This window comes from Eubalaena glacialis, chromosome 19 (genome assembly GCF_028564815.1).
Source record: "Eubalaena glacialis isolate mEubGla1 chromosome 19, mEubGla1.1.hap2.+ XY, whole genome shotgun sequence".
NCBI lineage: Eukaryota > Metazoa > Chordata > Mammalia > Artiodactyla > Balaenidae > Eubalaena > Eubalaena glacialis.
Genome location: NC_083734.1, coordinates 5,862,228 through 5,888,487, shown reverse-complemented (window position 1 = coordinate 5,888,487; position 26,260 = coordinate 5,862,228). Strand labels below are relative to the sequence as shown.

At 44.2% G+C, this 26,260-nt stretch overlaps 1 protein-coding gene across 1 annotated transcript in view; it reads left to right on the top strand.

Moving 5' to 3' along the window:
* The first annotated feature begins 296 nt into the window (after positions 1 to 296).
* ARHGAP44 (Rho GTPase activating protein 44) overlaps positions 297 to 26,260 on the top strand; it is a 144,527-nt gene continuing 118,563 nt past the window's right edge. Inside the window, exon 1 of the mRNA XM_061174635.1 lies at positions 297 to 657. Coding sequence (XP_061030618.1) covers positions 605 to 657 — 53 coding nt within the window. The 5' untranslated portion in view covers positions 297 to 604. The remainder of the gene's footprint in view (positions 658 to 26,260) is intronic.

Sequence of the window (26,260 nt, the reverse complement as noted above, 5' to 3'; positions counted from 1 at the left end):
GAAAGAGACAATGGAAGACAGATGCTCTTAATGTGCCGTTGTATTCTCGGTTCCACTTTATTTCTAAAGCAGGAAAACCTTTCCCTTCCGAGAATGGTAAGGGCAAAGCCGCCGGCGACGCCGCCTCCGCCGCCTCCGCCCACCTCCGCGCCCCGCCGCACGTGGAAACTTCGGGCAGAGGAAAGGTGGGCGCCGGGCGCGGAACTACAAGTCCCAGAATGCACGGCGCCCTCCGCACAGGCGCAGCGGGGACCCCCGGCCGCCTGCCAGCCAGCCTGCGGAGACTCGGGTCCCGCGCCGGAGCTGGGCTGCGGGCAAGCAGCCGGGGCGGACCCGGCGGCGCCCAGGGCGGCCCGGGCGTTGGGATGAAGGCGCCGCGGCGCGCGTGAGGAGGAGGATGCGGCAGCCGGCGCCGCGGCGGCAGGGGGAGTAGGCGGTGGAGCCCCCGGGAGGGAGGCGCGCTCGGGGCCAGACGGCTCCGGAGGCTCCGCAGTGCCGCCGCCGTCGCCCGGGAGGCTCCGCGCGGGAGCCATGTAACCCTGCGGCGGGCTCCGGGCTGCTCCGTCCTCCCCAGCTCCAGGGCTAGCGCGCCAGCGGGGCCACGATGAAGAAGCAGTTTAACCGCATGCGCCAGCTGGCCAACCAGACGGTGGGCAGGTAGGTCACCCGCTGGCCGCCGCGGGCCGGGGCGCGCTGCGAGCCTGCATCCGCCGGGCGCGCAGGTGATGGAGCGGGCGCGCCGGCCTCCCGCCCTCCGCCCTTCGCTCCCTGCCGGCCCTCGCCCCCTCGGGGCGCCGCTCGCGGGCGCAAGCCCTCCTTCCTGAACTTCCCGGACCCCTTCTCATGCTCTGCCCGCCGCTCCGGGGCTCCGTTGCCAAGCGCAAAGTGTGACGCATCCTTTACCTGCGTCCCCAGCTGCCCCTTCACCTCGTCCTCCCTGCCTTTCCCCGGGACTCCCTTCTCCCTCTGGCCCCAGAGCTTCCTGGAAACAGGTGTTCGCTCTTATGGCGCTGGAGGCCGCCGAACCGCGGTCGCTCTGCGAGGATGCTTTCCCCTGCGCCGAGTTCGGGGCTCCTCGGGGGTCCGGGGGAGTGTTGGGCCTGGTCGGCTTGGCCGAGCTGAGCCTGCCCCTCCTGCCGTGTTTGTTTCCTGGGGCTCTGACCGTATGAGATTCTGGATCTCTCTTCTGGCCGGGTTTGTCGAGGCGTTAGGTGGTGGAGAGAGCATCTGTAGGGGTGGGGGGAGCGGGGGCAGGGCAGGTGCTGGTGGAATGGCGCTGCTGTCGGCTTGGTTCTGAGACAGGTTTCAGCGCAGGGAGGGAGGGAGGCTGCGGAAAGGGAGGCCCAGCTCTTCTGGAAGATGAGTTAAGCAGAAGATCACAGCCAGGTAGCGGAGGGGGACCGAGGCCTCACAGGAAGAGCCAGGCCCTAGGACGCTGCGGGACCCAGCCGGCTGTGGCCGTCATCGCGGTGAAAATGGGCTACATCTGGGCTAGTGTCTCCAGAAGATGCTCCGCGGGGTGCCAGCCTCTGTTGATGTTACAGAAGGGTTCTGGTGGGTCTCTTCCAAAGCTCGACAGGCTCTGCACACAGGGGGGTTAGGTAGAGGGGATTTTTCGTGGAACTTATGTCCCTGGGGAGGGATTTCTGTTGCTGCTGTGGTCAAGGAATGCAGGCGTGCCCTACTAAGGCCGGCGGCGCGGCGGAAAGCAGAGAACCCAGCCTTGGGTGCAGTTCAAGTGCGAGCTCAGCACATCGAGGGCCCTCCACTAGGTTTACCAAGAAACCCAATACCTTTCTTGGGTGGGAAATGGAGCCCGAACTGGCATTTGGTAGGGCGGGAGTGGGGACCTAACTGGGGACACTGAATGCCCATGTAAGCATACTGCCCTAATTACGGTGGGCATTTGAGGGCAGGGGATGTGATGCTTCCAGGGACGCCAGATGGTTTCCAAGTAACCATGTCTAAAATTGACTTGGATGCATTTTCCTTTCCCAAACACATGTGCTTTCACATGGGGGAGAATTTATGAATAGCAGAGTCAGATTAGCCCAGATTTCTGGCATGGTATTGCCACAGATATAGCTTCACGCAGGCTGCCTTTGGATATGTTGGACGCGGAAACAGTGTCTTCCTGTCTGGGTTGTTTAGCAGATGACAGTTGACATGTCTTTAGTGACTTGACTTCTGCATCATTCTGCTGGCTGGCCTCTGTCATCAGGTCATCGCACCAGACCAACCACGTGACCAAGAGGCCCCTGACCGTAGACTTGGATTGCCCTTCTCACTTGGTCTTGGGTGTCACTTTGGTGCTGGAAGCGAAATAGTAACAAGGTGTTCACGCTTCCTCCCTGGCGCCCCTGAAACACAGCCTTTTCTCTCTTCAGGACTTGTTTTGAAGTGGTAAGATTTACGAGCCTTGGGCATAAAACCTGATTTCCACCCTCATCCATGGATGTAATGACCAAGGGAAAAGGGAAGAAGTTGGGTTTCAGAATAGGTACCAGATGATCTTACTAATTTGAAAGCACGTTCTTGGAAGTCCAAACAGCTGGTCACTAAGAGGTACTTTCCACTTGTTTATGGAGTCTCTGATGGATGCTGGCGTGTGGATGAATTCTGGCTCTTCATCAGATGGCATCTGTGGTGTCCTGCACCGGGTAAAGTGGGGGCCAGCCCACTCTTGAGTATCACTAGCTTGTATCCATTTTGGTGACATTCTGAGTGAACCTTTTAGAGCAAAAACCAGTTTGTGCCGCTTTGCTGCTTGAAAGCCTCCAGGGGCGTCTCAATGCACCGAGCGCCCCAAATCTTTCCAGGGGTCTACAAGACCCTGTCCGACTTGACCCCCTCCTTGTCTTTCCATACTCCTGCTGTTCCGCCCGCCCACCTGCCCGCCCCTCCTCCACTGTGCTCCAGCCACGATAGGCTTCCTTGCCCCAAACACACCAAGCTCATTTCCATCTAGGGGCTTTGTTCGAGCTGTTTCCCAGTTTCCCTGCCCAGCTGAGGGTCTGCTCTTCCCATATTGCCTCTTCCTCATCATCCAGGTCTTAGCTCAAAGGCCTTCGAGAGGCCCCCCTCCCCCCTTCACGCTCCAGCCCATCCTCCTGTTCGTTTTTGTCACAGCACTCATCACTCTTTGAAATGCTTTTAGTTTTCATTTTTTTGACTTCTTACAAATACAGTACCACAGAATGTATAGATCGCCACTATATGCTCATTGCATATAGCACAGTGCCTTGTAGGCAGTTGGGGCTCAGTTCGTTTATTGGCAAGGTTAAAAGAGTTTACTGTAGGGTCCATGCAGGTAAATAAAAGGGGCAGCCTTTACTTTGTCTTATTGAGAATGTAGTGAGGCGTGATCCTAACATTGCTTCTTAATTTCTTGAATCGGTGGAAGCAATAGGATTGGACGCTTGGAATTCAGGTGTGGGGTTGGCGGACCACCTAGTGGAGTGGCTTTAACAAGCCGCTGGATTCGTGTCCTTGCGTGTCTTTGAAGTGATGACATTCCTGTCTTTGAGGGAAGGCTGAGAGGTGGGCTGGAGGGTTGCCCTTCCTCACGGCTCTTCACCCAGCTCGCCTTCCATAAGTTGCAGGTTTTGGGGGTCTTCTGAATATAAAACCTCCAGAGGTCAGATCCAGTCCCTTTAACAACATAGGAATTGCCGTGCTTACACGTACTCTGTGGAGCTAATAGTACTTCCTCTTGAAGTGCTCACCTCTCCATGGAGAGGATGCCAGCGACTGGGAAGAGTTTCATCTCCTCCTTGGTCTGCTTCTCCTGTCTTTGCATACTTTCCTTCTGCTTTGGACTCTCTCCTCTCTGTCCTTTCACTTCAGCTCATCCTCTGGGAAGCATCCCTGGCCCTTCAACACTGGACCACCGTGTGCCTCATGGTTCCAGCTAGCACCGGCTTTCGAGTGGGATGGATCTGGTTGGTTGGTTACTGACTATGGGATCTTGAGCTGAAATCTGCCCCTTAGTTTCCTCATCTGCAAAATGGGCATAACAAGAGTTGCACTGTAGTAATGTCATAGAGAAGACCCTTTGTGTTCTATTACAAGTCAATCACTAAAGGGATGTTGCCTATAAGCTTAAATTACACATAATGGCCTATCTCTGGGAACCCTGCCTCCCAGGTCATGAGCATTAAGCTAAAATACCTTTGTTTAGCTCAGAGGAAACATCCTGACCAGGCCCACCTGTGAATGACCGCAGGGAGGAAGGAATGAACACCTCCCCTCTGGAGGCTGATGGGAACCAGGAAGCGTTTGGCTTTACCCCCTCCCCTTTTAGTATGAAAGAAGCCTGAATTCTAACTCAGGCAAGACAGTTCTTTGGGGCACGAGTCCACCATCTTCTGGGTCTGCTGACTTTGGGAATAAAGTCACTATTCCCTGCCCCATCAACTCGTCTCTCGATTTATTGGCGTGTCATGCGGCGAGCAGTACAAGCTTGGACTCGGTAACAGTAACGTGGTAATTGTGGCAACGAGGACATGAGATTGCTGCTGAAAAGCACCCGGCACCGTGCTCAGTACTAGGGCGTGCTCCATAAAGAGTAGCTACAAGTATCTTTGGGCATATGCTATAACTGTTACTGGGTTGTATGCACGTGGCACTCGTTCATTCTTTCCTTTATTCAGTAAATGCTTATTGGATGCCTGCTGTGTGCCAGGCTCTGCGCTGGTTCAGGGGCTCTTGCAGTGCAGGGTAAACAAAATCCCTGTTTTTCTCGGAATCTGTGTCCGCAAGGCATGCATTGTTTTTGTCTCGTCTTGTTTACCTTTCCCACTAGACTTTAAGTTCCTCGCAGGCAGGGACAACTGTCCTAATGCCTGGTGTATAGTCTTGTTCTCTGAAATTCTTTGGCATCTGAAGGCATGAGTGAGCAAGAGATCCCTGCATCGTAGACAAAGATGCAAGAGGCTCCTGACACCGCGCCTCTTTCATTTTGTGGTGGGAAGGGGCGTATAGAGGCATGAGCACAGCTGCACGGCTGGGCTTTGGAAGGACAGAGCAAGATTTAAGGGAGGAACTAGTTCATGCCTGACTTACGTTGCCTTTTTTTTTTTTTTTTTTTTTTTTTTGCCTTCAGGAGAGTCTATTGGTTGCTGGGGTGAGAGGCATCCTGAAAGGCATAGAGTATTTTTCTTGCAAGTGGTGTTTGGTTTGTGTTGGGTGGAATTGGTTGGTTGGTCTCCCTGAGCTGAGATTTAGAGACCTGCTAAGTGACCGAGAAAATGGAAGTAAAACTGGCACTTTGACCTGGTGAGGAGGAGGGTTTTTTTCAGTCTGCACAGTGGGGGTCACAGTAGCCCTTGCCTCAGAAGACCGTTAAGAGTTAAAGGGAGCCTGGCTTACACCAAGTGCCCAAGAAATGGTCGGTGAGGTTCCTTGTCATTTTCTGCTTCTTGCCCATTTAGTTCTCCAAAAACGCTGGCCTCCCAAGTGTAAGGGGCGTCTTAGATTCCCAGGGCCGCTGCCCGATGACGGCCGTCAATGGGCTCTGTGCTCTCGTGCAAAACGGGGGACATTCAAGAAGCCCGAGAGTAGGCAAGGAGCTCTGGAACTGTGAGAGAGAGGCGTGGAAGGGCGGGAGCAGGGCCGGTGGGGTTGGATTCTTTGGTTTTCAAGTCTGTGAGTTGGTGAGTGGAAGGCCAAGTTTGGTCTGCACAGCCCCTGTCTTCCATTCCTAGACTGCTCAGCCTGCCACCGTGATTGGGCTTGGTTTCTGGTGCAGAGCCGGGCTGAGCATCCCTGCTGCTGTGCAGCTCTCAGGATGTCACTGCAGTCGCCAGTGGTACCCAGATAGATGCTGAGGATGCAGCAGCCTCTAGGAGCACTGGTGCTGCAGGCATTTTTTGCTCAGGCCAAAGCAGCCGAAGCCAGCGAGGACCTTTTCCTTGAAGGCGTCTCTGAGACACTGCCTTGCCCATCAGCAGGCCTCCTGAGAGCCATGATCCAATCCATAGGGCATCATGGAAAGGTCATTCCAAATTAGTCATCGGACTGCTTGGCTCCCACCTATATTTCCCTGTGAGTGGGACCACGTCCTCCTGTTAGTCCAGCAGAGCTGGGCAGACCCAATCCTGTCCCCCAAGGTGCACGTTTATGAGGTCTCAAAGCGAGGTTTTTCATTAGTTTTATGGAAGCCCATGTCTGGCCACCTGCTGTGGTGTGTCTGTGTGACAGAGAACAGAATGTACTCACAAACTGATGAACGGGCTAGCGAATCTGGAGAGAATATTCTCTGCTCCTGTCTTCTAAGCTCCTTGCTGTACAGCCCTGCCAGCTTGCAGCCTTCGGCTGGGCTGCTCCCAGTCGTCAGGATTTCCTGCAGAATTCTGTTCTCCCAGACCTGCAAGTCATTGCGAGGGAGCCATTCCTTTCAACAGCAATTAATGACTTCCCCTCCCAGTGTCCATCCAGCAAAGAAATGTATCAGTAGTCATTAGCGTTTTTCATGATGGGTGATAAGGACCAATTTTTTTTCTCTAGAAAGAGTGAATCCGTAGCCATGTGAGCAAAACAGTCATTTAATTTATGGTGGTTCCTTTTAGAGGGGATAAGTAAGGAGCTCTTTTACTAACAATCAAGAGATTCAAATGCTATACTGATAATGACAACATATATTTCAAATGCTATTTTGATAACAACAGCAGATAATACACTGAGGCTTCAGCTCCCTGTGAAGTTAGTTGTAGGTTGGAGAGAAGCTGGGGGGCGGGCTGGGGGGAGCCGGGGAGAGTTAGGGCTCTCCTGTTGGGTGCAGGGCGTCCCAGCAAGCTGGCACCTGGCACCCCACAGCCTGTGGGAAGTGTGTGGCTGTCAAGCAATTTTAAACTATCCTTTCTGTCCAGGAAGCAGATGTTTTTGCTTTCATTTTCCAACTTCAGAGTTTATTTTTAGGATATATGTTTATTTTCCCACAGAATTCAATCTACTTTTTTTTAACTTTCTTTTTGGTTGCATAAGTGATACTTGTTTATCGTAGAAAAGTTTTAAACTCATGGGTGGGCAAAAAGGCAAAAAAAAAAAAAAAAAAAATCACCAATAATCTCACTACCTGGAGATCACAGTGAATATTTTGGATATGGTCTTCCAAGTTTTTTCATAGGTGTATATCTGTTCTTAAAGAGCTAGAGACCGTTTGGTGTGTACTGTTTTGCAACCTGATTTTTCCTCTTTTGTCTTTTTTTTTTAAGAGAGAAAGTCTTTTTATTTATTTATTTATTTATTTATGTCTATGTTGGGTCTTCGTTTCTGTGCGAGGGCTTTCTCCAGTTGTGGCACGTGGGGACCACTCTTCATCGCGGTGCGCGGGCCTCTCACTATCGCGGCCTCTCTTGTTGCGGAGCACAGGCTCCAGACGCACAGGCTCAGTAGTTGTGGTGCACGGGCCTAGTTGCTCCGCGGCATGTGGGATCTTCCCAGACCAGGGCTCGAACCCGTGTCCCCTGCATTGGCAGGCAGATTCTCAACCACTGCGCCACCAGGGAAGCCCTCCTTTTGTCTTTTTTTAAAAAAATTAATTAATTTATTTTTAGCTGTGTTGGGTCTTCGTTGCTGCGCGCGGGCTTTCTCTAGTTGCGGCGAGCGGGGGCTCCTCTTCGTTGGGGTGCGTGGGCTTCTCATTGCGGTGGCTTTTCTTGTTGCGGAGCACGGGCTCTAAGCGCGCGGGCTTCAGTAGTTGTGGCACATGTGCTCAGTAGTTGTGACTCGCGGGCTCTAGAGCACAGGCTCAGTAGTTGTGGCGCACGGGCTTAGTTGCTCCGCGGCATGTGGGATCTTCCCGGACCAGGGCTCGAGCCTGTGTCCCCTGCATTGGCAGGCAGATTCTTAACCACTGCGCCACCAGGGAAGCCCCTCCCCCTTCATCTTGAATATCATCCCATGTCAATAATTGTGTGTCTCCAGCATAATTTTTCAACTATGTAATATTCCATTAGAGTCTGCCGATTTCCTTTGGTAATCATGTAGCAAATATATCCTATGGGTTTACTTTCCTAGGATGAAGTCTTAGAAATAGAATTGCTGGGCCAAAGAATATGTAAGTTTTTAAGACTGTGAATGTACGTTTTATATATATGAACACACACATATTCTATTTTCATCCTCAGAAGAATTGTTAATTTCTTCTCCCCAACTCTTATCAGCAACTAATATTATAACTTTGTTAATTACCTGAATAAAACCAAAACCTTCTCTTCTCTCCTCTCAAATTTCTAGTGAGGTTGAGCATTTGTTATGTCTGCTGGACATTCATGGCCTTTCCTGAGTTGCCTGCATAGTCCTTTGCCCCACTTCTTTAAAGTCATGTTCATAACTGTTTTCTTACTGACTTTTAGGTAATTGTTAATAAGCATATACAAGCTTTGTCTTATGCCATGCGTATCTCCCTGTAGCTTTTTCTGCCTTTTATATTTTGTTTTATGTCATTTATAATATTTCGTGATCTCAAGTCTATCAATTTATGGTTTGTGCTTTAAATGTTATGCTTTGGAACACTTTTCTCAGCCTAAGATGACATAAATATTTATACATTTTCATTACCATTTATATAATTTTATTTTGCCATCAAATCTTTAATTCGTCAAATTCTTTAATTTTGGTGTGGGACATCACGTAGGTGTCACATTTAGTTTTTCTTTTTTTTTTTAAACAGTTACCGTGATATAAAATTGAATGATGTAACTCATACCCACTGTATTGAAATGTCATCATTATTATGTACTAAAAGATTTCATCTACTTTTATCTGTTTCTAGGATTCTAGTTTGTTCTCTTGACCTGCCAGCTGGCAGGGATTTAAGGTGGGCTCTACTGCCCAGGTGAGCAGGGGTGGATCGGTGCATCCCAGGCTTTGGGCAGGGGGTGCAGTGGAGTTGGTCTGGGCCCCTCATCTCAGCTTCATCTGGGGCAGCTCCTTGGCTTGGCAGTTAGGACTCAACAGCTTTGCCTAAAGATCTTGTTGTGCCTTAATCACAGCTAATTTACAAATTGCTTTCTTACTTAAAAAAAAAAAAAGTTAATTATATTCTTTTGGCTTCACTCATTGGTTTATTCTTTGTTAGTATTTTTTTAAATGTATGCATTAATTTGGGGAAACTGACAATTTTGCAATATTTAGTATGATAATTCTTCCCATCTGGGAATAGGGTATGTTTATTCAAGTCTGTTTATGATCCTATAAAGTAGTTTTTGTCTACTTGCGTCCTGCATAATTTTGCTTCTGTGCTTTAGGTAATTTGTCATTGTCATTACTGTAGACTTAATGCTTGGAATCTTTTGTTATGTTTTCTTACTCTTTATTGCTGGAATGTAGGAAAGTTATTGATTTTTGTATATCTTAAACAATCACCTTCATAAACTTTCTCATTATTTTTAAGTACTTTAAAAAAATTGACTCTATTGAATTTTCCAGGTAGCAATCATAAATATTTTCTACAAATAGTAATTTTGCTTCTTCCTCTTCAGTATTATATTTATTTTATTTTCTTGTCTAATTGCATTGTCTAGGACTTGTAGAACAGTGTTAAAATGTTGGTGAATAAATGGCAAAATGTGGGCCTCCCTGTCTTCTCCTTATCCTCTTTGGAAATGCGTGATAACTGGTTTGAGAGATTTTATTTTTTAATCATGTTACATGCTGCATAAATGTATTTTATTTTGAGTTTTTCTTTGGCATTAAAGTTAAATTTGATTAACTATATTATCATGGTCTTTAGAGATAATCATATGTTTTTCTCCCTTAAGTTATTCATATACTCACTCAATAATTTATGCCACAGATATTTATTGAGCACTTACTATGTTCCAGGCATTGTTTTCTGTGCTGGGGATACACCAATGATAGTTCCTACAGTTCCTACACATGAGGACCTTGTGTTTTACATTCTTGAACCTCAATAGATTTTCTAATATTGAGCTCTCCTTGCCTTCCTGCAATTGATCTTATTTGACTATGGTTTGCTAATTATTCTTATACAATGCTAGATTTAGTTGTTTTATTTAGGATTTTGGCATTCAGTATTCATATACGAGAGCATCTGAATTTTTTTCTTCTGCTAAACTTGTCACATTTTAATAACATTGTAAAATGAACTGTCCGTTTTCTTCTTTTTCTGTGCAATGGTGAGGTAAGGAATTACTTGTTCTTTGAAGGTTCGAAACGACTTTTCCAGGACAGTTTTTGGAGGTAGTTCTTTGACAGCTTTCCCAATTTCTTCAGTGATCATTGGACTATTTATGTTTTCTATATTTTCCTGAGTCATTTTTAGTAACCTGTTTTATAGAAAAGCATTAATTTTGTGATGATTTTAAAATTTAATAGAATCTTTTTTGAGTACATACGTGTATCTCCTTTGTCAGCCTAATTTGCATTTCTCTCTTTTCTCACCTGGACTAGCTTTGCTAGAGGGTTTCCTTCCCCCCACACCCTGTAGAATCAGCTTTTAGGTTTAATCTATTTTTTAAAAAAATTTCTTTCTTATTAGCTCTTGATTGGTGCATTTTTTTTTCCTATTTGTAGTAAATTCTGCTTCTTTAATTTTTAAATTCCTTCCTCCTGATTTCCTTGGGTTTATTTTGTTCTTTTCCTAGTCTCGAGTCTTCCATGTTGTCTCAATATTAGGATGTTAGGCTCTGCCATGGTAACACCTGAGCTTTGGAACCTCAGTGGCTTAACGTACCAATAGTTTGTTTTAAGCTCATGAGACATGTCATGGGAGTCAGAGGACTTTCCAGGACAGTTCTCCATGCATGATTCAGTGATCCACCCCCAATCTCAATATGTGGCTTTCAGTCTCTACTAAAGGTGAAGAGAGGATGTAGAGATGGCATCCTGGCTCTTACATACCTTGACCTGGAATTGACAAATGTCACCTTTGTTCACATCTCATTGGCTTGAACTAGTCACAAAGCTCCCCTAGATATGAGTGATGGAAGGGAGCCTCTGCCACAGTTGAATAACCGGGAGTATATCTCTCTCCTCTCCCACTGCCTGTCTTTGAAATCCTCCTTGTACCCCTGCTCAATCCGGTCCCCTCTGGCTGCTCTCTCCTTCTGTGTGCAGCTATGAGAAAGGTCATTCTTTGTCTCCATCATAGGAGGGTGGCTGTAGATTCTCACGGTGTCCAGGAATCTGTCAGGTCCTTCAGAGAGGAGCATCTTTAGGATAACAAAGTTTTCTCTTGCTGATACCTACCATCTCTCATGTCAGAATTTGTGTGTGTGTGTGTGTGTGTGTGTATGTATGTATATATATGTATAAACATTTTAAAGCCTTTTTACAGTGGGGAGAGGAACCATGAGAACAGAATTTCTCATCCTGTCACACTGGAATGACACCTAATGTATGGGCTGATTGCCAGGATTAAATAAGATAATAAATAGAATATCCTCAGCCTAACCCCTGTAAGCACTCAATACATTACAGTTATTACCACGATCCCCTGCTGTGCTGAAGGCCTCTTTGACATGAGACACTCGTTTGGGCCTTATTTATATTCTTAAGTACCTGAAAATTACAAGTTGAAATTGATACCCATTTGTCTTGTTTTCCCAAGTCAAACCGAGTTTTTCTATGTTTAGTGGCAAACATGAAACATCTTGAGATATTAATAATACTGGTGGCCTCACTCATTTAAAACTCACTGTGACTACTAGTTATTGTATTCTTCAGGATGGTCCACGTTATGCTGCTGTAACAAAAACCCTCAAGATCTCAGTGGCTTAGGCTGTGGCCAGTCGGGGCTGGGGGTGGCCCCTCAAGGACCCAGGCTCTGTTCCACGTGCACCTCTGTGATGGTACTGGGTGAGTGAATGACGATGTGGTGAATCATACATTGGCTCCTAAGGTTCCTCCTGGAAGTGACACATGTCACTTCTGCTCACATTCATGGGCCAGAGCAAATCACACACCCCATGCCACTTGAGCTGGGGCAGGGAAATGCAGTCCCTCATGGATTTGGAAGAGCAGAACCACAAAAGCCACAGCTCTGCCCCCTGTCGCCATGGACTGGGCTGTGTCCTTTATAGGCATTATTTTTATTGGCTCATGGCAACATGGATAGGCATTGGGTGCTCTTTGTAGTTCCATTTTGCAGAAGTAGCAGACTAAGAAAGGGGCAGACCATACCTGGGCTGCGTCCTAAGTAGGTCAAGTACAGGCAAATGCTCCCCCTGGTCCGCTGTCTCCTGAGGGTGGATCTTAGCAGCCTCAGGGTCCCTCCAGTTACTTCAGTTTAGGTGGTTCTGGAAATGCTAATGAACCGCTCTTGACATGAATAAAAATAAAACTGTCACATTCATTTAAGGTAATCGAGTGTCTTCTAGGTAGCCAACCACAAAGAGCATACGATGAAAATCTGCCGATAGAAAATTCTTCACTTTGTTTCCTGACTGCAGTTTCACCAGAAAGGGTAAGAAGAGTGCCCTTTGAAAGTACTTTTTTTGTTTTTTTAAGCTCTGTGTTGAAAGAAAAGCAGTTTCTGTATCTGCAAAAGCCCCTACGGACTCCTACATAACGAATAAACCAAACAGGGACCTTTACAAAATCAGGAGTATGAAAAGCGGACAGAGCTTTTAGCTGTTTGCTTATGGGCACTGTTGTGATGGCTGCTCTTGGTTGAGTTTTCGTAGCTGCTCTTGGTTGAGTGTGTCCTCCAACAGACACTTTCATGGACTTTACAGATATTCCTGTTTCATCCTCACAGCGACACTTCAGAGTAGGTTCTGATCTGTCCTCAGTTGTCTGCACAAATCTCTGAGCAGGTGAGTACGTGTTGCTGCTGGGTGCATAGTTGGTAAGAGAAGGACAGTTGTTAAGATTTGCACCCAGATCTGCTGGCTCTGACACCAGTGTTCTTTATCGTTGTACTTTAATGATTCTGCAGGAGGGGAAAAAGTGGAAAACTTTCAACGTCTAACGTTAGTGGGATGGTTAAGTAAATTCTGGCACATCTCTGCAGTTGTAACAATCTTAGTGTTTTCCTAACATTCAAAAAAATTCAAGGGCTTGGGAGAAATGTTTAAGATAAGGAAACAGGGTACAGAAGTGCATACATAGTTGAGATTGTACACTATTTTTTAAAAAAAGCACATAGAACACACTGGAAGGAAATCTGGAAGGACTGGACAGTTTAGCATGTAGTGTTTACCTTTGGGTAGGATTAGGAGTGATTTGGTTTCTTGCTGCTGGTACTTTCTAAAAATTTCCAAATTCTTTAAAATGAACATTAAAAAAAACAAAACCAAACTCTTCCAGGACTCAAAACAAAGAGGGCAAATGTAAAATGTAGCTGGAAATTCTCATACTGGTGTTTTAAGTTTGGGACCCTGAAAGGTCTGATTAGAAATGTGTTTGAAGTTCTCCTGAACCTTAGTTTCAAACATGGGAAACTTCTTATCGTCGTGCTCTGGAAAGGACATGATGTCAGATCTCATTTTACAGAATAAAATAGTCTGCTCTTAGGAAGTGATCGGCTAGTAGCCTTTGAGGGTGGCTAATTTCCAAGACACATCACATTTTGAAATTGCTTGCATGACTTGGAGCTGAGGACCAGTGGTTCCCCGTGACCTGTTAGGGTTCTCTGGTTGCAGCAGTAGAAGGAGCTAATTTAAGCCAAAATGGAGATTCGGGAAGGATGGGGTGGCTCAGAAAATCAAAGGAGTGACCAGGTGCAGGGCGACAGGAGAGCTCTTCAGAGGCCACCTTGGAAAGGGTTACTTCCCTGGGAATGAACTTATGTATCAAAGAGAAACAGACGCACAGACATAGACAACAAACTTATGGTTACCGAAGGGAAGTGGGGGGCAGGGATATATTAGGAATTTGGGTGTAACATATACACATTACTATATATAAAGTAGATAACCAACAAGGACCTACTGTATAGCACAGGGAACTATACTCAATATTTTATAATAACGTATATGGGAAAAGAATCTGAAAAAGAATATATATATATATACACACACATATACATATATATGTATAAAATTATATATATGTGTATAACTGAATCACTTTGCTGTACACCAGAAACTAACGCAACATTGTAAACCAACTATATTTCAATAAAAAAATAAATTTAAAAAGTTAAAAAGAAAGAAGGGTTACTTCCCAGTTGTTTTCTGTCATTGGGCCACTCAGGATTCCATTGCAGAAGAGAGTCTGATTGGCTTGATTTGGGTCATGTGACCTGGCCAACCCTTGGGGACAGTGGGAGGGTAGAGAGTTGACTAGATTGCATGCCCACACAGACTGCAAGTGGGGAGAAGCAGTTCCCAAAAGGAAAATTAGAGGCTTCTGCCCAAAGGACCAAGAAGGGATGGTGGCCGTTCAGTCCACCCGGATGGTTGACCAGACCCTAATCGATGACATCAAAGGCTCTACCTTGGTCACTTTGCCAGGGATCTGTGACCTTAGCAGTGACCTAGAGAGCATGTTTCCTGGTATTCCGAGGTCATTCCTCACCCCTCCATATCTAGTCAGTTCCTACAAAGCTCTCTCTGAATTATAGTTTATCTATCAATATATCTGCTATTTCATCTCTGATTCTTCATTGTCATCTATGTCCCTACCCTTGACTATTGCGGTGTCCTCCTTATTTGTATTCTTGCCTGGAATCTCTTCTCTCTGGCTTCCTGCAACACAGGGCATATGATGTTTTTGAATACATGGACAGAAGAATGTCCTTTTCCTTCTTTATCAAGTTTTGTTCTGTGGGAAAAAAATCCTCGGATTGTGAGGAATGTGGCACAGTGTAGATTCTTCTTAGGAACTTACAGTCTATATTTCTATTTAAGGCTCTCAAGTTCTGTAGTAAAGAAAACTGTTGATCATTTGTATCACCTAGAATGCTTTTAATTATAGTAACAGCTGTCAATCCAGAGAGACTTAAACAATAAGGAGACTGTTTCAGGTGACAGGGCGTCCAAAGGTAGGGAGAGTCCAGGGCCCTGTGATCTGGGCCCTTGCTGTCTTTCTCGCCATTTCTCTTTGCTTTGCCTTCATCTGTGTCTTGGCCTTTTCCTCAGACTGGGTTTTTTCATGGTCACAATATAGCTGCTAGCAGCAACTGAGGTACTTTGTTTTCATGCTTGTAAACCCACAAAGGACAAGGGAGAGAGACGCTTTGCTAAAACTGCTGCAGAAGCTTTAGAGTAAAATAGAAGGAAGCTTTAAATCTGAGTAGAATATGATGAGGGATTATGTTAGAGTAGCAATGGCACATGCCCATCCCTGCCATTCTAAGGAGAATAAGTCATAAAAAGTTCTTGAGTGTGATAAAAAGGTATGAAAAATGGAAAGAAACTCTAAACTGTCATTACTTTCAGATATGATTGTCTATGTAAGAAACCCCAAAACCCCGCAAATAAATAATTAGAATTATTAAGAGTTTGTCAAGTTTGCTCCATTCAAAAGAAAAGGGTGAACATATTCATATCAAATACGGTAAACTTCAGATCCAGGAAAATTACGGCGATGAGGAAAGATATCAATATTACATGACAATAAGAGGTTCAACTAATCAAAAAGACATAATAATCCTAAATGAGAACAGAAGTTCGAAATACATGCAGCAAGAAGTGATAGATTGAAAAGAGAAGTAGACAAATCCACAGTTATAGGTGGGGACTCAAAAGCTCTTCTCTGGTATTGATAGCATTAGTAGACAGAATATCAACAAGGATATAGAAGAATTAATAACAGTATAAACTAACTGAATCTATTTGGCATTTATAGAACACTTCCCCCAGCAGCAAGATGGTGCATATTCTTTTCAAGTGCCCCTGAAACATTTACCAAGGTTGACCATATCGTGGGTCATAAAATAAATCTTAAATTTAAACATTTGAAATCATGCAAAGTATGTTCTCTGGCCATAATGGAATTCAACTAGAAATCAATGACAGAAAGATAACTAGAAGATCCCAGTGTTACACAATATGCTTATAAGTTATCCATGGGCCAAAGAGGATAGTTCATGGGAAATTAAAAAAATATTTTGAATGCAACTGAAACTATAACATCAAAATTTGTAAGATACAGCTAAAGCTTAGAGGGACATTAGTAGCATTAAATGCTTACATTGGAAAAGAAGAACAGTCTCAAATCAATAATCTAAGCTCTCACCTTAAGAAAATAGAAAAATAAAAAATAAACCCAAACCAAACAGAAAGAAGTGATAAAGAGGTGAATGAGAATCAATGAAATAGAAAACAGCAAAACAGTAGAGAGGATACATGAAACCAAAAGCTGATGTTCTGAAAAGATTAATAAAGTTGATCTCGCGAAACTAAGGAAAAAGGTGAGAAGACACAGATGACTAATCTCAGGAATAAAAGAGAAGATATCGCTGCAGCTCTGACAAGTTATTAAAAGGATTAAAAAATACTACAAACAACTCTGCACCTAAATTGGACAACGTAGATAAAATGTACCAATTCCTTGAAAACCACAAATTACCAAAACTCACCAAAGAAGAGTCAATATAACTGGAATTGTTTTATATCTATAAAGAAATTGCATTCTTTCCAAAAACAAAATGCCAGGTCCAGATGGTTTCATTGGTGATTTCTACAAAACACTGAAAGAAATAACAGCAGTTCTACACAATTTCTTTCAGAAGAGGGAAGAGAGGAGAACGCTTCCCACCTAGTTTGTGAGGCCAGCCTTACCCTGATAACAAAGCCAGACATACACATTACAAGCAAAAGAAACTGTAGACCAACAGCAGATCAAATATAGCAATAAATAAAAAGAATCATGCGCTGTGACCAAGTGGGGTTTATCCCAGGAATGTATGATTGGTCTAACATTCACAAATCAATCAATGTAACCTTCTATATTAAATGAAGAAGAAAAACCAAATGCTCATATTAACTGGTGTAGCAAAAGCACATGACAAAATTTAAAATCCACTCATGATAAAATATCTAACTAGAAATAATAGGAACTTGAGTCTGATAAAAGGTATCTAAGAAAACTCTGAAGCTAACATCATATTTAATGGTGAAAGACTGAATGCTCTTCCCTTAACCCTGGAACCAAGGCAAGGATGTTCTGTTACTTCTATTCATCCTTGTACTGGAGAGCCTCACCAGTGCAAACAGGCAAGAAAAATGAAAGATACACAGATTGGAAAGGAATAAATAAAACTGCCCCATTTATAGATGACCTGATTACATATGGATAAAATACTAAAGAATCTATGAAAAAGCTCTTAGAACTAATAAGTGAACTTATCAAAGGCTCAGGATGCAAAATGAACATACAAAAGTCAATTGTAGGGGCTTCCCTGGTGGCATAGTGGTTAAGAATCCGCCTGCCAATGCAGGGGACAGGTTCGAGCCCTGGTCCGGGAAGATCCCACATGCCGTGGAGCAACTAAGCCTGTGCGCCGCAACTACTGAGCCTGCGCTCTAGAGCCCGCGAGCCACAACTACTGAAGCCCGTGCGCCTAGAGCCCGTGCTCCGCAACAAGAGAAGCCACTGCAATGAGAAGCCCGCGCACCTCAACGAAGAGTAGCCCCTGCTCGCCACAACTAGAGAAAGCCCGCGCGCAGCAACGAAGACCCAACACAGCCAAAAAGAAATAATAAATAAAATAAATAAATTTAAAAAATATATGTGTTTAATAAAAAAAAAGTCAATTGTATTTTTAATAACTTGCGGTGAACATTTGGAAATAAAATTTAGAAAACAGGAATAAATCTAAGAAAATATGTGCAGGGTCAGTATGCTGAAAACTTGAAAACGATGAAATAAAGAAGACCTAAATGGGGAGACAGATCATATTCAAGATTGCAAGACTCAATCTAGTTATGATGTCAGTTCTCCTTATATTAATCTATAGGTTTAATGCAATTCCAATCGAAATTTCAGCAAGATATTTTTGTAGATACAGAGAAGCTGACGCTAAAATTTGCAGGGAAAGGCAAAGGAACTAGAGTATCAGAAACACTTTTGAAAAAGAGGAATATTGTTGGAGGGATCATACTACCCAATTTTAATAATTACTGTAAAGCTACTGTGATCAACACAGAGTGGTAATGACAGAGACATCACTTAGATCAGCTGAACAGAATAGAGCGTTCAGAAAAGGACTCACACAAATATGGTCAATTGATTTTGGACAAAGATGCAGAGACAATTCAATGAAGAAAGGATTGGCTTTTCAACAAATGGCATTGGAATGACTGGATGTGTTCTTTTGTGTCTGGCTGCTTCTCTCAACATATCATTTGCGAGATTCATTCACGTTGTAATAAGTGTCAGTAGCTTATTCATTTTTCCTCCTCTTTAGTATTTAGTATATTCAGATATACCCACAATTTGTTTATCCATTCACCTACTAGTGGACGTTTGGGCTTTTTCCAGTTTTTAGGTGTTTTTTTTTTTTTTTTTTTTGAAAAAAATGTGCTCTGAACGTTCTTGTGCAAGTCTTTTTGTGAACATAGGCTTGTTTCTTTGGATACATACCCAGGAGTGTAATTGCTGGTCAATTTTATAAGAAACTGTCAAACGGTTTTCCAAAGTGCTTGTGTCATTTTCACTCCCATCAGTTATGTGTAAGAGTCTATTTCCTCCATACCTGTGACAATACTTGGCATTGTCTGTCCTTTTGATCGTTGTCACTCCAGTGGGTGTGTGGCTTTAATTTGCATTTTCCCTAACAACTAAAGATGTTGAACACCTTTTCATGAGTTTATTGGGTATTCAGATCTCTTCTTTTGTGAAATGTATATACAATCTTTTGCTCATACTTAAATTAGATTTTGTATATCTTCATTATTGATTTGTAGGGGTTCTTTATATATTTTGGAGAGAAGTTCCTTTGTTATATTATTACCAGTACTTTCTGCCAGTTGTTGGCCTTTTCATTTCCTTGATGTCTTTTGAGGAACAGAAGTTTTTAATTTTGATAAAATCCAAGTTTTCTTTTATGGTTAGTAGTTTTTGTACCTTGTTGAAGAAATCATTGCCTACCCCATAGAAGAAAATATTCTTCTATATTTTCTTCTAGAGTTTTATCATTTTACCTTTTACATTTAGGTCTAAAATTCACCTTAAATAGGTATTTGAGTATGTTGTAACATAGGGGTCAATTTCATCTTTTTTCTAGATGAATAGCCCGTTTCTCCAGCACCATTTATTAAAAAGACCATCCTTTCCCCATTACATTGCAGTGTTCTCCTCATCATAAATCAGTTGCTAGTACATGTGGGTCTGTTTCTGGACTATATTTCTGTTGCATTTTACCCATCTTTTTAATGTTTTAAATATTCTTTTGTAACTACTCAATATTTAGTAACACATTTTAAAAACCACAACTAAAGACGAAAAAAGTTACTGGTTATAATAGGTGGAGACTATTTCATTAGGATTTACACAACATTGTATATCAACTATACTTCAAAAAAATGAATTTAAAACTTAAAAATCATTCTTAGATTGTGGGCCATACAAAAACAGGCGACGAGCTGGATTTGCCTACTGGCCATAGTTGGCCGACCCTGTAGTAGGTTGTCATTGACTTCCCTTGGCCTGGGAGGGAGAGTGGTGGCACCCCTTCAGGTACCTGGGTTCAAACTTCTGTGTCTCAGGGAGTTCAATGCCAGCAGGTCTATGGAGCACCAGTAAGGCCATACTCTATTTAATAAACCATTACTATTAATTATTCAGAAAGAAACCAAAGTCTAGAATGCAAGTCATTTGCAAACCAGGATAGAATCGTCTCATCACTTTAGGCCCTGAGTAGAAGTGATGAGAGCTGAACAAAGACAACTGTGTACAGCAGTAGAGCCAGAAAGAAGATACCCTCGATAGTGACGTTTGGTTCCCCAGCTGCCCTCCTTGCCTGGGGACTCCATCATCTTTCTCTTCCCAAGGCACATATCTGACGCTGAGGCTGGACTTAGGTAATTAAATGTTAAGTCAGCAAAAGAGGCAGTTGTCCTGCTACACGAATTGATGGCAAGGCCAACAAGAAGTGTTGGATCTATCCTGTTTTCTTAAAATAGCAAGATGGTGATAGTACTGGGGAGACCTTTTTCCTCTCTGCTGCGCTGCACAGATAGATTCTGCTTTTCTAGCTTCTTTCATCCACGTAGTCTCGTAACTCAGAAATCTGCTGTGGTTAAATACCAACTTAGTATAGACTCTCTAATTATAATGTTCTGTCTGGCACTCTTGACATTGGAGATCAGCAACAGCTGGTTTCTTGGGAGGGCATGAGAATCTCAGGTTCCTTTAATACTTCTAATCACCTTGCAAACCATTGAACCCTCTTGAAGTATTTACCCATGAGATTTTTTTTTTTTTTTTAATTTATTTTTGGCTGCGTTGGGTCTTCGTTGCTGTGCAGGGGCTTTCTCTAGTTACAGCGAGCAGGGGCTACTCTTCGTTGCGGTGCGCGGGCTTCTCATTGCGGTGGCTTCTTTTGTTGCAGAGCATGGGCTCTAGGCGCGTGGGCTTCAGTAGTTGTGGCTCGCGGGCTCTAGAGCGCAGGCTCAGTAGTTGTGGCTCCTGGGCTTAGTTGCTCCGCGGCATGTGGGATCTTCCCGGACCAGGGCTTGAACCCATGTCCCCTGCACTGGCAGGTGGATTCTTCACCACTGCGCCACCAGGGAAGTCCCTCCCCGTGAGCTTTGTGCCTGTATCTGAGGCGGTAAACCCTGCTGTTGGAAGTGACTCAACAAGGCAGGTTGGTACTCTTATGAATTCTTTACCATCCAACTTGAATGGGCCCCCGCTTGCTGCCTCTGAATCCTACTGTTTGTCAGATCAGCTTGTTCTGTCCTTCACCAAAACAATAGTACTTCCCTTTCCTACTTTCCTCAAACTTCCTCATCCCCAGCCCTTTCCCTCACCACGACTAACCTCACCTTCTACTTCCTATAGAAAACTGAAGCTCTGCCAGATGGATGGGATGGCCTTAACTTTCCACTGTGAAGTCCAAAGACCACCTCTCTCTATTCTCTCTTCCTTCTCACCTTTTCCAATAGAGGAGGAATCCTTTTTCTCTTCTTTCTATCCTTCCATCTGTGCTGCGGGTCTCATCTCCTCCTGAACCGTATTATGTTATCAGGTCTCCCTTCTTTCTCATGTATATTCAACTACTTTTTCAAACAGTTCATTCCATCAAGATGTGAAGGTGTTCAGTCCTTTCCATCTCGGCAACAAAACCTCCCTTGACACTCCCACACCCTGACTTACCTCTCCTCTTTTATAGCCAGACTTTTTGGAAAGGTGTCTGTATTCACAGCCTCCATTTCTTTGCCTCCTCTTTTTTTTTTGTAAATTTTTTTTTATTGAAGTGTAGCTGATTTACAATGTTGTGTTAATTTCTGCTGTACAGCAAAGTGACTCAGTTATACACATATATACACGTATATACGTTATTTTTTTATATTCTTTTCCATTATGGTTTGTCACAGGACATTGGATATAGTTCCCTGTGCTCTACAGTAGGACCTTGTTATTTATCCATTCTGTATATAATAGTTTGCATCTACCAACCCCAAACTCCCCATCCGTCCCTCTCCTTCCCCCCCTACCCCTTGGCAACCACAAGTCTGTTCTCTACGTCTATGAGTCTGTTTCCGTTTTGTTGATAGGTTCATTTGTGCCATATTGTAGATTCCACATATAAGTGGTATCATATGGTATTTGTCTTTCTCTTTCTGACTTATTTCACTTAGTATGATCATCTCTAGTGGCATCCATGTTGCTGCAAATGTCGTTGCCTCCTCTTCACTCTATATTCCCCCCTGCCTGGCTTCTGGTCCTATTCCTTACCCACATCACTCTGCCTGAACTCAGTAAGGTACCAAAAAGGCACCAGACTCCATATTGCTAAATCCACTGGACATCTCTAAGTCTTTACTATTTAACGTTTCAGCAGCCTTGGTTGATCACCTTTTCTTTTTTTTTTTTTTTTAAATTTATTTATTTATTTTTGGCTGCATTGGGTCTTCGTTGCTGCGTGCGGGCTTTCTCTAGTTGCGGCGAGCGGGGGCTACTCTTCGCTGCGGTGCGCAGGCTTCTCATTGCGGTGGCTTCTCGTTGTGGAGCACGGGCTCTAGGTGCGTGGGCTTCAGTAGTTGTGGCACGTGGGCTTAGCTGCTCTGCGGCATGTGGAATCTTCCCGGACCAGGGCTCGAACCAGTGTCGCCTGCATTGGCAGGCGGATTCTTAACCACTGCGCCACCAGGGAAGTCCCTGATCACCTTTTCTTGAAGTGCTTTTTTCTCCCCCTTGGCCTCTGCTGGGATTCTTCCTGTTTTTCTGGTCATTCCTTATCTGTCTCCATTGCAGGAAATAATGGATTTCCTCACGCATCATTCTACAGTCCTGCCTGTGCAATTTCCTTCATGCCCTTGGCTTCAGTGACCACTCTGTGCAGATGACTGAATGCTCATAAGCCCTCTTGGAGCTGCCTTTGGTAGAGCCCCAGGTCCTTAATACACCATGGAAAAGAGTTTGAAATTTTCTGTGAAAAAGTAATATGGTTTTACTGACATTTTAAAAAGATTACTCTTCCTGCTGTGTGCACAGTACATAGTCGAGAGGCAGGAGTGGAAGCAGGGAAACCTCTTAGGAGGCTAATATCCAGAAGAGAAGTCATGGGGGCCTCCAGTTAGATTTCAAATGTGCCTTAAACTCAACATTTCCAAGGCCTAATTCAAGATCTTCTACCCAGGCTTCCTTATTGTTGTGTCTGCGGTCAACACCCATCCAGTTGGATGAGTTAGAAACACTGACCCCCACCTGTCTTAGTCTGTTCTGACTACTGTAACAAAATATCACAGACTGGAGATCTTACAAACCATAGAAATTTATTTCTCATAGTTATGGAGGCTGGAAGTCCAAGATCTAAGTAGCAGCATGGTCTGGTTCTGGTGGGAACCCTCTTCCTGGTTCAGAGCTGGCACCTTCTCGCCGTGTCCTCACATAGTGGAAGGAGCTAGGGGGTCTCTCTGGAGCTTCTTTTATAAGAACATTTATGTCATGCATGAAGCCTCCACCTCCTAATATCATCATCTTTGAGAGTTAGGATTTCAACATATGAATTTTAGGGGGACACAGACATTCAGACCATAGCATCACCTTTTCCTTCCAATTCAGTTATGCACTCTGGCCCTCTTCTATTCTGTTTCTTACATAGTAGCCTGAGTCTTCACAAGGCAGATCTGATGTTATCCCCAAACTGGTTCCTTTCAGTGCTTTCCCATTGCTCTGAGGATAATGAACCCCATGTAAGGTTCTTCACGGTCTGGCCTTGATGTACCTACCTGACCTCCTTTCCTACCTGCTTCCTTTTGCTTCTGCACTGCTCTGTCTTCTGCCTGAGTCACTCTCTGCCACCCTGACTGCTGTTGCCTGCGTATCTCCTCTTCTTCCAGACTCTTGGCTGAAGTATCCCTTTTGGTGAAGATTTCCCAGAGCACTTGACCCCAGTTTAGGTCAGATTCTCTTATTTCATGTTCCTATAGAATGGGATTTCTTTCCCTTTTGTAGGCTAATCTTAGTTTTAAAATATATGTTCACTTATAGAGTCTTTGATTACTATTTTTTAATGACATGAGGAACTGTGTTCATCGGAGTTCTCCAGAGAAACAAAAGCAATAGGATGTATATATGTAGACAAGAGAGAGATTTATTTTAAGGAATTGGCTCATGTGATTATGGGATCTGGTAAGTCTGAAATCTGTGGGGGGCAGGCGAGTAGGCTGGAGAACCAGGGAAAAGTTGATGTTGCCATCTGGAGTCTGAAGACGGTCTGGGGGCAGAATTCATTCTTTCTTAGCGGTCCTCAGTGTTTTCTGTAAAGGCCCTCAACTGATTGGAGGTGGTCCACTCACACTATGGAGGGTGCTGGGGACTGGATGTTTGTGTCCTCCCAAAGTTCTTTTGTTGAAACCTATTTTCCAATGTGGTGGTCTTTGAAATTGGGGCCTTTGGGAGGTGATTAGGTCATGAGGGTGGAGCCCTCATGAATGGGATGAGTGCCCTTTTATAAAAAGAGACCCCAGAGAGATCCTTCTCCCCTTCTGCCATGTGAGGACACAGCGAAAAGACAGCTGAACCAGGAAGTGGGCCCTCACCAGACATGGACTATACCAACACCTTGATCTTGGACTTCCCAGCCTCCAGAAATTTGAGAGATAAATTTCTGTTGTTTATAAGCCTCCTAGTTAATCTATTCTGTTATAGCTGTCCAAATGGACTTAGAGGGTAATCTGCTCTGCTTCAAGTCTACTGATTTAAATGTTATTCACATCTAAAAAATACCTTCACAGCAACATCTAGACTGACGTTTGACCCAAAACTTGGTGCTATAGCCAAGCCAGGTAGCCACATAAAATTAACCATCACAGGGACCATGTCTGTTTGAGCCCATCATTGCATCCTCAGTGTCTGTCACAGTGCGTGATATGTAGAAGGCACTCAATAAATATTGATTATGTGGCTTTGGGAGTGTTAGGTTTCTAGATTTTCTACCCGCAGCCAATGCCAACGGGAGTAATGCATCTTGCGGCTGCATGCACTGTTCTTTAGCGTCATTCTTTGTGTTCATTCTAAAGTATATTATTATTTTTTAAAAATTATTTATTTATTTTTGGCTGCATTGGGTCTTCATTGCTGCACGCGAGCTTTCTCTAGTTGCGGCGAGCAGGGGCTACTCTTCGCTGTGGTGCGCGGGCTTCTCATTGCAGTGGCTTCTCGTTGCGGAGCACAGGCTAGCTCTAGGCACGCGGGCTTCAGTAGTTGTGGCACGCGGGCTTCAGTAGTTGTGGCTCGTGGGCTCTAGAGTGCAGGCTCAGTAGTTGTGGTGCACGGGCTTAGTTGCTCTGCGGCATGTGGGATCTTCCTGGACCAGGGCTCGAACCTGTGTCCCCTGCATTGGCAGGCGGACTCTTTTTTTTTTTTTAACATCTTTATTGGAGTATAATTGCTTTACAGTGGTGTGTTAGTTTCTGCTTTATAACAGAGTGAATCAGCTATACGTATACATATATCCCCATATCTCCTCCCTCTTGCGTCTCCCTCCCACCCTCCCTATCCCACCCCTCTAGGTGGTCACAAAGCACCGAGCTGATCTCCCTGTGCTATGCGGCTGCTTCCCACTAGCTATCTATTTTACATTTGGTATTGTATATATGTCCATGCCACTCTCTCACTTTGTCCCAGCTTACCCTTCCCCCTCCCCATGTTCTCAAGTCCATTCTCTACGTCTGCGTCTTTATTCCTGTCCTGGCAGGCGGATTCTTAACCACTGCGTCACCAGGGAAGTCCTAAAGTATATTATTGATAAACACTTTTCTGGTTCAACAGATCTCTCTTATTTTTGACAAATCTGCTTCTTTATAATTCATTTATAATCCCTCTTAGATTGTTTCTTTACCAGCTCTTTGAAGGAGTCTGGTAAGGAAGCCATCTCAGCCATTTGACTTAATCATTTGATTTCCTCTTCTCTGGTCTTCTTCCTCTTTGTGTCTTTTTCCTGTTTTTGGGGTACAGTAACCAGAGCCAGCTTTGTTGCCAGTTTCATTGGACCGTGACTTCACCTAAGGAGGTCACTTCATTTAAATTTCCCAGTGCCCTTACATTTTATTGGCCATTTTGGCTAAAACAGCACATTGTGCTGAATTTTCTATTTCTGAAATCCAACTTATCCTCCTGGCTCCGTCTCCAGAGTTTTCTGTTTCCGTCCTTGGTGCCAGACACCAAGACGAGAAAGCTGGGAGTCATCTTTGTCTTTTCCACGCCCACAATCCCTGTTCAGTTCTAAGATTCTCTTGATTCTTTCTTGATATGGTCCCTCCAAGTTGATCCTTTCATTTTTCCATTTCTTCCAAAGAGGACTCAGGGGCCCCTGCCATGGGAATAGATTTATCACCGGTGTTCCTACCGCTGTCCTCTCCCAGCTTCCACCCACTGTAGCCACCAATGTCAGGTGAGCCTTCCTAAGTGTCATGTTGAGAACATTCTCTTCTCCCCAGCTGTCGACACCCAGTCACTACCTTGAAACTTGTTTACTAGTCCTCCTTACATACCACGTGATCCAAACTTTATTCCTTTTCTTTATTGGACCTTCAGCACAGAGGGTTGTTAGCTTCTCAGATCATGGCACACATCCTCCGGTCTGTGTAAGCCTGTTGTCTTTTTAATCTTTTTTTTTTTTCTCTTTCCCCATAAAAACAGTTTGAATGTATTGTCTTTCATCTGTGTGCGTTCT